The sequence below is a fragment of the Marmota monax genome, unplaced genomic scaffold (genome assembly GCF_021218885.2).
Source record: "Marmota monax isolate L192 unplaced genomic scaffold, Marmota_monax_Labrador192_F-V1.1 WCK01_AAM20220418_F8-fsc00272, whole genome shotgun sequence".
Lineage (NCBI taxonomy): Eukaryota > Metazoa > Chordata > Mammalia > Rodentia > Sciuridae > Marmota > Marmota monax.
Genome location: NW_026694928.1, coordinates 1,145,663 through 1,157,664, shown reverse-complemented (window position 1 = coordinate 1,157,664; position 12,002 = coordinate 1,145,663). Strand labels below are relative to the sequence as shown.

The following is a 12,002-nucleotide window of genomic DNA, read 5'->3' as shown; positions in this document are numbered from 1 at the left end:
TATTTTTGTATGTAATTTGGCGGTATTTTATTAAGAATTTTTGCATCTATGTTCATCAGGGATATTGGTCTGAAGTTTTCTTTCCTTGATGTGTCTTTGATTTTGGTATCAGGGTGATACTGCCTTCATAAAATGTTTGGAATGGTTTCCTCATTTTCTGTTTAATGGATGTTTTAGTCAGTTTTTTTTTTTTTTTCCTACTGTGACTAAACAGTAGCAAATTGAATAGCCATAGAGGAGGAAAGTTTATTTGAGGGCTTATGGTTTCAGAGGTCTCAATCCATAGACAGCAGTCTCCATTCCTCAGGGCTCAAAGTGAGGCTAAATATCATGATGGAAGACTGTGCCAGAGGGAAGCAGCTCACATGATGATCAGACAACAGAGAAGAGACTCCACTCTCAATACACACACACACACACACACACACCCCATAGCCCCACCCCCAATGAACTACTTACTCTGATTACAATCCACTTGCCTTCAGTTACCACTCAGTTAATCTCATTGGGGATTAACTCACTGATTAGGTTAAGGTTATAACCCAAACATTTCTCCTCCAAACCTCTTGCATTGTCTCACATGTGAGCTTTTGGAGACATCATACCTAAACCATAACAATGGAATGATTTGAGAAGGATTGGTGCTAGTTCTTCTTTGAAAGTCTAGCAGAACTCAGCTGAGAATCCATCTAGTTCTGAGCTTTTCTTTGTTGGCAGTCTTTTGATGGTGTCTTCAATTTCTTTGCTTGAAATTGATCTGATATGCTTAAATTTCTATCTACACCTGACTCAATTTGTGTAGGTCATATGTGTCTAGAAATTTGTCAATATCTTTAAAATTTTCTATTTTACTTTTGTACAAGTTTTCAAAATAGTTTCTGAATATCATCTGCATTTCAGTAATGTCTGTTGTGATATTCCTTTCATCACAAGTTTTAGTAATTTGAGTTTTCTTTCACTTTCTCTTCATTAGCTTGACTAGGGATTTATCAACTTTTATTGATTTTTTTCAAAGGATCACCTTTTCAATATGTTGATTTTTAAATTTTTTTTTGCTTCAATTTTATTGATTTCAGCTTTGATTTTAATTATTTCCTGTCTCCTACTACTTTTGCTGTTGATTTGTTCTCCTTTTTCTAGGACTTTAAATGTAATGCTAGGATATTTATTTTGTGACTTTCTATTCTTATGAGAAATGGGCTCAATGCTAGGAACTTTCCTCTTAGAACCTTCTTCAATATGTCCCAGAGATTTTGACACGAATTATCACTATTCCCACTTACCTCTAAGTATTTTTTATTTCACTGCTGATTTCTTCTGCTTTCCATTGTTCATTCAGTAGCATATTATTTAGTCTCCAGGTGTTAAAGTACCTTCTGTTTTTATTATATTGTTAATTTCTAATTTTATTCCATTATGAATGGATAGGATATAAGGTATTATCTCTTTTTTTAATATTTGTAAGAGTTGCTTTGTGTCTTCAGATGTGGTCTATTTTAGAAATGATCTGTGTGCTGCTGAGAAGAAAGTGTACTCAGTCATTGAGGGATGAAATATTCTATATATGTTTATTAAATATAAATTATTAATTCTGTTTTTTAGTCCTATATATTCTTTGTTTAGTTTTTGTTTGGATGATATATCCAGTGATGAGAGAGGCATGTTAAAGATGCCCAGTATTATTGTTTTGTGGACTATTTGATTATTGAAATTGAGAAGTGTTTGTTTGATATAGTTGTGGGTTTATTTTAATTTTGTACATTTGGAGTCCTGTAAGCCTCCTTTGTTTGATTTTTTTAATTTCATTTTTGTTCTTTGGGAAATTTTCTAATATTATTTCATTGAAAAGACTGTGCATTACTTTGGTTTGTATTTCCATGCCTTCATTTACCAGGATGAATCTTAAGTTTGGTGTTTTCATGTTATCCCATATTTCTTGAAAGTTCAGTTCATGGCCTCGTAATATATTTTTCCCTGGTCAAATTTATTTTCAAGATTTTATATTTGTCTCTGCTGCCTGAAACTCTGTCATTTAAAGTGGTCTAGTCTGCTGGTGATGCTTTCCATTTTATCTTTAGTTGGTATATGGATTCCTTCATTTTGAGAATTTATAATTAATTCTTCAGGATTTCTATTCTTTATTGAAGTGATCTTTCACTTCTTGGATTTTCTGATTTTACTCCTTGCGTCATCTTTTACTTCACAGATCATTTTAATTATGAACTTTCTGAATTCCTAATCTGACATTCTCTCCACGGTGCTATCATTTTACTCTGTTAATGATATATTTTGGATTGTTTGGAATGGTTTGTTCCCTAGTTTTTACATAATTTTTGTATGCCTATCCATTTATCTATAAGAATCTAAGGTGCTAGAGCTTCTAATCTATGAATTTTTAATGTCCCTGAAGGTTTTTCTATTTTTTCTTGAGTATGCATTGCACACAAGAGTAGTAGTTGGAGGCTGTCCAAGTCCTCCTCCTCTATATGGAGCTAGTTGAGTAGCCCTTTCTCAGCTCCCCTTCTTGGCAGTATGAGGTAGGGCAGGTTGAAGAGTTTTGTGTTCTCCACTCACAGTGAGGAGTTGCTGTAGAATTCTCTGAGAAGAGTTCCTAGAGGTGGAGCTCCAAGAGGCAGTGTTTGGGTCTAGCTTTCTTGAATGATGTTTGTTCTAAAGCTTTTAAATCAGCACACCTACAGAACCTGGCTGATTCTGATTCACCCTGAGAATCTGTATCCCTTGAGTCTCCTCTGGACTCTGCTTCTGTAGTAGAAGAGCTGGTCTTTCGCCCACCCTACCTCCCATGGCTCCTGTATTTGCCAGCCTGTTGGCTCAGTCCCAAAAGGAGTGAAAGCATACATTCACTCCCCCTCACCCCCATCAAGTTCCTGATCTTTCCCAGCTGATCCTGTGAACCACCAGACTCAAAGGGTAAGAGGCACCAAATACTCTAGGGTCTGAATGCCCTGAATTCCCCTAGGTACAGCACTCTCTATGCCTAAATTCCAGTGGCAGGCCTCTGCCAGGTCAGGTTTTGGAACCAGCTAGAATTACACAGGTTTGGGCACCAGGGTGTTGACCTATAATCATTGGCCTCCATAGCACATCATGAAATAATGGCAGCTGTTTGCTCTCTGCAGGCCCAGGAGATGCACAGTGTCTCTCCCACACAAGAATAGTGTATCTGGCCCACTGTTTTAGTATGACCATGTCTTTGATCACTGATTTCTCAATTTTGAGACACTTCATGATGCTACCTAAAATATAGGTCTTCTTAGTCTCCCTCTTCAATTTGCCGATAGTGGGTCTGCATCAGGAGCTGCTGGGGCTGGTGGTGAGTTTTTTCCTTAATTTTTTTTTAATGATTTATTCTAACCAAACTTTTGGGTCCCTAGGCTATTCTGAGAGTTTCTGGTATTAAATTTCAGAAAGGTTTCTCTTTTCACCCACCCCAAAGAAAATCTGTTTGTTCTTTTTCCTGGGTCCACACCACAGAGCAGTTTGGAAAGTAACCATCTCTATTCTGCCATCTCAAATATAGTAAATTATGATATAGTAGTAGATGTAAGTATTTATGCACTGGTGGTAAAAGCCTAAATATACAACTTAAAACTGTATTTTGCAATATGTATATATATATATATATATATATATATATATATATATATATATATATATATCTCACTACTTTAAAATGTTTTTTGATATAGACCTGATTACCTCTGTATTACTTTAGTTTTTTGCTCTAACAAAATGCCTGAGGCTTGGTATGTTAATAAAGTAAGAAATTTATTTAGCTCACATTTTGGAGGCTGAAGATCCAAGATTAGGCAGCTCCATTTGTTCAGCCTTTGGGAGGGCCTCCTTTTATTAGAGTATGGCAGATGGAATAACGTTGGAAGTATGTGGGAGAAGGAGAGATCACACAATGAGAAAAGAAGTTTGAGAGATTCAGGGATGAAGCTCACTTTTTTTAATACAAACACTTGGTTTCTGTGAAACCTACATAAATTCCTTCAGAGGGCAGTGCTTCTACTAACCTTCATGTTTTGAAAGTTCTACCACCTCTCAAAACTGCCATACTGGGACCAACATTTCAGCTCATGAACCTTTAGAGACACACTAAAATTATATCATCATAACACAGCAACCTTACTTGTAGGAATTTATGCTGATAATTGAAAATTGAGTTTTAGATGCAAAGGTATTTCTTGTAATAACACTTTTAATAGTAAAGCTAAATTCTGCCTCAGTGTACCTTGATTATGATTTTGCTTGACCACACATATCCCTACAGAGCTAGAAAATGCATTTTAATGATTCTTCTCCATATTATGTGATAATATAGAAGTAATCTGATTAATAAATCACTTCAAATACTAGAAGAGTTAGAAAGATTCAAATTATGCAAGTGCCATACATGAAAAGAGGAGGGAAATTAAAATTTGGGTATTTTTGGTTGTGGGATACAAATAAATATTTTCTTATGGTTTTCTCAATTGTCCTATTAAAAATTTCTTCTAAATTGAAAATCCAATATTTTGATACACAAATAAAATTTAAAGATTAAAAATACATAACCTGTAAATGTAAAATATATTTATTTCAAACAGGTAATAACACAAGAGTGTAGAGTTAGAAATGAACAAAGAGAAATATTTGGTAAGTTTTCTAAAAGTTTAAGTAAGATGAGATAATTGAAAGTAGACTTGATTCTTATTAGGAATACCTTTTCCTTAATAGACACATCCTTTAAAGTTATGTGAGAAAAGTCCATCTACATAACAATGCCTTAAGAATTATCAAAGCATTACTAATAGAATCATGAGCTGCTAACATTTTCACTGTTGATCTTAAACCATGAACTGTTCAAAATCACCCATTTTAGAGTTGGAGCTCCTTTTTCTTGAATCTCGTTATAGTTAAATGATATATAACTAGAAGGATGATAGGGGGGCTGGGGATGTGGCTCAAGCGGTAGCACGCTTTCCTGGTATGCGTGCGGCCCGGGTTCGATCCTCAGCACCACATACAAACAAAGATGTTGTACCCGCCGAAAACTGAAAAATAAATATTAAAAAAAATAAAGGAACTCACTTTGAGTCTTTATTTTAAAAAAAAAAGGATGATAGGGTTCACAATTATTATATTTTAATGAAACATAGAAGATTCACTAATAAAATTATGTCAAATTTATACTTTTAGAACACTCCAATGAAAATACACTGTTTTATCATTGCTGATTTGGTCACTAAGTTGTTAAATTTCTAAAATTTTGCCCTCATTAATCATGGTAAAAAAAAAGGATAGAAAATAAAATTAAATATACCCTAGAAAATTCTATTAATTTTAAATCATATTATCAATGGACATTCTTATAAAATAAATTCTGTAGTAACATAATAGAGATATTTAACCTTATGAAATACTAGAGTCAACAAAGACAGATGGTAACTTCTAAAAAAGGGTCTAAATTACATTGTGAACATGCTTTTAAAATTTAAAATCTCACCTAACTTTGAAACGGTAACACCTCCTTCCAGTGTTTTGGAAACACTTTACACTTCATAATATTTTTTTCAGCATTTCCAATAAGAAAAAAAAAATCAAATTTAAAGTTGTCTTGCTCAGCTAGTTCTACTGAGCAAAGAAACACTCAGCATTTCCTTAGAATAGAACTGATTTTTATCCATAAACAACATTGCACCTTATGATAAAAATTAAAAAACAAAAATTTAAAAAAAAAACAAATAAACAGGAATTTACAGACACAACAGATGAGACTCCTAACCTTTCTGTCTCTAATTGTTCATATACTCAATGACTGAGAGAGGTAGATCCTCTTTCATTGGATTTCTTACAAAGGGATATATAATATAAAATATTATATATATATATATATATATAATATATACGATTATATAATTATAAAATTATATATATAGTGATATATATATATATATACATATGTGTGTATATATATATATATGTGTGTGTGTGTGTGTATAATTTTTTTTCTGGAATACAAAAGTCTTAGCCTGTTCCATGGCATAAAAGATTTAGTGAAACTTCATCTTATATTTTTAAGTGAGGTATAATTTGCATTCATTTAGCCTTTACATAATTTTCCCCCATTCATAAATTCAACCTATTTAGTGCACAGAACTTGGAATGCTGGCAAATGATATAACAGTAACTACCACAACAATCAAGCTATATTTCACATCTTACAGTAGTTCATTCTTTTTCTTGGGGAGTGTGTTCAGTGGATGTTTAAAACTACAGATGATGCTGAACCTTGTATATACTACATTTTTGCTATACATGCATACCTATGGTAAAGTTTGATTTATGTATTCAAAACAGAGATTAATAACACTAGCCAATAATAAAATGAAACAATTATAACAATATTTAGCACTTAAAGTTAGGTGAAAGTGGTCTGTTATAGTTAAGATATGAAGTATCTACCAAAAACTTATGTGTGAGACAGTGTAAAAAAGTTTAGAGGGAAAATAATTGAGAGATGTTAAGTCTTAACCTAATCAGTGCATTAAGCTCCTGATAGGGATTAATGGGGTAGTAGATAGGTAGGGTGTGGCTGGAGGAGGTGTGTCACTGGGGGCATGTCTTCAGGTTTTATATTTTGTCCATGGTGAAGGGAGATCTCTCTGTTTCCTCATTGTTATCTTCTGAGCTACTTTCCTCCCCCTCATGTTTATGTCATGATGTTGTGTCTCACTTCAGCCATAGACAATGGAGCTGGCCATGGACTGAGACCTATGAAATGGAGCACCAAAAACACTCTTCCTCTTTTAAAATTGTTCTGGTCACGATGGTGAAAAGGCTGACTAATACATGGTCTTTCTCTTCAAAGAGTCAAGACAAGAATTAGTATATCCTTTCAGACCACAGTTGGCTATGGCAGACTGAAAATCATGTGTGTTTTAGTCAGCTTTTCATGCTGTAATAAAATACGTGAGAAAAACAACTTAGAGGAATAAAAATCTTTATTACTCTCCTTACTCTTTGAATACTAGGCATATAAGAATTTTCTCCCCTTTGAATTTTTCTCCCCTGATTTTTTTTCTTACAATTATGGAGGTTTCATTCCATGGTTGACTGGTTCCTTCTTTGATGGAGGAAGTTAGGTCTGGTGGGGGATGCTCTTAAAGGGAATATTGAGAACCTAGTTCTTCCTTCTCTATTTCTATATTCTTCCTGGTTCCCATAAGCCAAGCAATTTTCTCCATAATGTACTCCTAACACATTATTCTGTCTTGATACAAGACTAAAAGCATTGAATCAACCAACCATAGGCTGAAACTTCCAGAATTGTGAAGCAAAATAAGAGTACTTTCTCCTTTTAAGTTGATCAACATAGGTATTATAGTAATGGAAAAGTGACTAACGGTGGAGTTCAAATATCCAACTTTAATTATAGATAGGTATACAGAACTTTTCAATTTTGGTATATTTTGGCTTCACGTATTTTGAACATGTTATGTATGTGACACACATTTGGGATTATTTGCTCTTTTGGGAAATGTATCAATTCATCATGATATATATTTCTTTTTATCGATGTATATTCCTTATTTTGAACTCTTGTCCCTCTGGCTTTCTTTGCTTAGCATTAGCATTATGGACTTTTTACATGGTGCATTTTTAAAGTGGTCTGTCACATAGTGACAAAATCATTATGTGAAAATATTTAAATGAAATTTCTACTAATTGCATATAATTTAGTTTTGCATTTTTATTAAGTATAAAAATCTGGCATTTAATGGATATGTTTACAACATTTATACTTAAGGAAAATATTAATAGGATTGTATTTAAGTCTATTACCTTGCTAGATTTTTGTTTTGTTTTTATCTATTCTAGTTTTTCTCCTTTTCTGCCTGACTTTGAATTAATGGAATGTTTTCCATGATTTAATTTTTCCTCTAATTTTTGATGTTTTCCCCTAAGGCTAACAATATAAAACTTTAGTAACTTATCATATACCTTCAAAATTATTATACTATTTTTATGTAAAATGTAAAGACTTTGTAGTTTACTTAATTTTTTACTAAATATTAACCACCTTTTAAGTAAATTAAAATGAAGAAAAATTTACTTTAAAATTTGTGTGAAGCTATTCACTTCTTTATGTAGATCTAAGTTCATGTCAAATATTTTATCTTCCTGATTGAAGAAATTCCTTTAACAACTCTCCAGCTCTTCAGGAATAAGTATTCTGTTTTGTTTGTTTGTTTGTTTAGGAAATATTATGACACCCTTATTTTGAAAGATAGTTACACCGAATATAGGTTTGTTTTTTTTTTTTTTTTGGTACTGGGGATTGAACGGAGGGCACTTAACCACAGAGCCACATCCCCAGTGCTATTTTATATTTTATTTAGATAGAGGATCTCACTGAGTTACTTAGTGCCTCCCTAAATTGGTGAGGTTGGCTTTGAACTTGCAATTTGCCTGCCTCAGCCTCGCAAATTGCTGAGATTACAAGCCTGCACAACCATGCCCTGCCAAGGACCTGAACAGACACTTCTCAGAGGAGGACATGCAATCAATCAACAAATACATGAAAAAATGCTCACCATCTCTAGCAGTCAGAGAAATGCAAATCAAAACCACCCTAAGATACCATCTCACTCCAGTAAGCTTGGCAGCCATTATGAAGTCAAACAACAAGAAGTGCTGGCGAGGATGTGGGGAAAAGGGTACACTTGTACATTGCTGGTGGGGCTGCAAATTGGTGCAGCCAATTTGGAAAGCAGTATGGAGATTCCCTGGGAAGCTGGGAATGGAACCACCATTTGACCCAGCTATTCCCCTTCTTGGACTATTCCCTAAAGACCTTAAAAGAGTGTATTATAGGGATACTGCTACAACGATGTTCCTAGCAGCACAATTCACAATAGCTAGACTATGGAACCAACCCAGATGCCCTTCAATAGATGAACGGATAAAAAAATGTGGCATTTATACACAATGGAGTATTACTCTGCACTAAAAAATGACAAAATCATGGAATTTGCAGGGAAATGGATGGCATCAGAAGAGATTATGCTAAGTGAAGCTAGCCAATCCCTAAAAAACAAATGCCAAATGTCTTCTTTGATATAAGGAGAGCAACTAAGAACAGAATAGGGAGGAAGAGCATGAGAAGAAGATCACCATTAAACAGGGACGAGAGGGGGGAGGGAAAGAGAGAGAGAAGGGAAATTGCATGGTAAAGGAAGGAGACCCTCATTGTTATACAAAAATTACATATAAGAGGAAGTAAGGGGAAAGGGGAAAAAAAACAAGAGAGAGAAATGAATTACAGTAGATGGGTTAGAGAGAGAAGATGGGAGTGGAGGGGAGGGGAGGGGGGATAGTAGAAGATAGGAAGGGCAGCAGAATACAACAGACACTAGTATGGCAGTATGTAAAAAAGTGGATGTGTAACCGATGTGAATCTGCAATATGTATACGGGGTAAAAATGGGAGTTCATAATCTGTTTGAATCAAATGTATGAAATATGATATGTCAAGAGCTTTGTAATGTTTTGAACAACTAATTAAAAAAAAGAAAAAGAAAAAAAAGTTTGTTTTTAATACTACAAAGATGTTACTGTAATTTTTATTTTACATACTTTCTAACTAGAGCTGTGGTCTGTTTTTCATCTTTCTGTGTATAATATGTCTTCTTCCTCCTGCTCTCTCCAAGCATTTCTCTTAATCTTTGCCTTGTTACTCTTCAAATACTATGTATATAAGAATTCTCCTTTAGGAGAATTTTCTCCCCTTTGGATTCTCTGAAATTCTGACATCTGTGATTTCATTTTTGTTTCACTTATTGTTTTAATCCTCATCCCTCTTTTCTTCTGTACCTTCTCCCTCTGATACTCTAAATATGTTAGGACATATTTTGTATTGTCTACCACTTGTGAATTCTTTTAAGTCCTAATTTTTCTAAATTTAGGTAATTTTTCTTATTCTGTTTTCAAGTTCACTTACATTTTTTTCTTAATTTGAATCTGCACATAAGTTTATGAAAAAATATTCATCTCTAATGCTATATTTTATTTCTAGCATTTCCATTAGATTATTTTTGTAGCTTTCATTTATCTGCTGAAATTTAAACTTATTATTTTTAGGCATGTTTTCTAATCTTCCACTAGATGTTTTTGATAAATTAGTCCTAAATTTAAAATATTGGATGATTGAGTTGATGGAGTTGCCCAAGGCCCTCGTCAATGCCAGCATGCTAGCTCAGTTCATTGACAGGCCCGTCTGCTTCGTAGGAAGGCTGGAAAAGATTTACCCTACTGGAGAGATGTTTATTCTTTCAGATGGAGAAGGAAAAAATGAAACCATTGAATTGATGTAGCCTCTTGATTGAAAAATTGCTGGAATCATGGAAGTAGTTGGCAGAGTAATGGCAAAAGCAACCATCATGTGTGCATCTTATGTCCAGTTTAAAGAAGAAAACAATCCTTTTCATCTTGGACTTTATAATGAAGCTGTGAAAATTACCCATGAGTTCCCACAGTTTTTTTCTCTAAGGGGTTACACAACGTGATTGATCTTAATGAATTTTCTTGTAATTGCAAGTGGCTATGATGAAGATAATTAAAGGAGGCCCCACTTGTTTGAGGGAGAGACTCCTATGATTCCTAAGATTTAATGTGCTCCATTTAATTTTTCATTTACTGAACTTTAGACATCCTAATCTGCATTTTTGTTGAAACTTATATATTGAATGTTCTCACCCAAGTCCTTTTATAAACTATTGCCACTCCAGCATGTGGTCAGATAAGATATAAGATCAAAGCTGTTGTCAGGAGTCTAAGTTTCTATTTTATTAATAAAAAATCAAATTAATACAAAAATATTGTTTTTCCTGAAAGTAATCTTTAAATCTTGATAGTTCTATTTTCTTTGTTAACGATGTTTTCCTCCCTCTCTCCCCCTACTCCTTCCTTTGTTCCTTCATTTCTTCCTTCCTTCTTCTGACCCTTCTTCTCTCCCTCCCTTCCTTTCTCCTTGCTTTGCCTTCCTTGCAGATGCCATGTGCATAGAAAAATGATGTCTACATTGTTTTTCATGTCGAATTGGACATAACTTTTTGTGTTAAAACAACAGTAAATGTGTGTGTGTGTGTGTGTGTACTAAGGTTTTGAGATGGGTAGGATTTCTCTTTCCTATGGCTATCTTTGTCTCACTAAAGGCTTCATATTTTTCCAACTATACATTTTACTTTGAGTGAGGGCTGGGGGTTCCAGAAGGGTTTTTTAAACCTTTATATTCTTGGCTTTTATCTTCCCCATGTGACTATGAGAAAGAAGGAATCTTCATCATCTTATCCTGAATCCCAAAGTAGACTGTTGTGACTTTATGTTTTTTTTTTTAATTATTTTGCTTTTTTGGAATAGACCATTTTTAGATCAGTTTTATTTTTCAACAAATATTAAATGGAAAGCATTAGGAATTTGCTATGTCTCTTTCACTCTCTTTCTCACACACATACACAACACATATATAAAGTTTCCCCTATTATTAGAATTACTGTGACACTTTTGTTAAAATGGGTGGAAGAATAATCATACATTAATTTACTCTTTTGTAGTACTTTCTGGGATTTTGACAAATGTGTGATAACACCCGTCACAACTGTGTCAAGAGGTGTTACACAGCCTAGCAATCCATGGGCTCCTCCTATGTCCCTTCCTTCTGTCTCCATCCTCAAAACTCTGACAACTACTGGTATTTTTAATGCCTGCACAGTTTTGCCTTCTCTAGAATGCCACATATTTGTAATAATACAGTATGTAGACTATTAATATTTGGTTCTTTTACTTAAGAATATTCATTGACGATTTCTTCATAACTTTTGATATCTTGATAGTTCATTTTCTTTATGGCCAATAATACTCCCTTGTATGCCTATACCAGTTTGTTCATCAATTCATCCATTGAGGCCTATCTTCATTTCTCATACAGACGTCAAT

At 33.9% G+C, this 12,002-nt stretch overlaps 1 protein-coding gene across 1 annotated transcript; it reads left to right on the top strand.

Annotated features, from left to right (window-relative positions):
• Window positions 1-10,210: 10,210 nt before the first annotated feature.
• Window positions 10,211-10,788, top strand: LOC124081158 (replication protein A 14 kDa subunit-like). Its single transcript, XM_046427330.2, is given in 1 exon segment — window positions 10,211-10,788. A coding segment is annotated over 1 exon segment (363 nt). The 3' UTR covers window positions 10,574-10,788.
• Window positions 10,789-12,002: the final 1,214 nt, after the last annotated feature.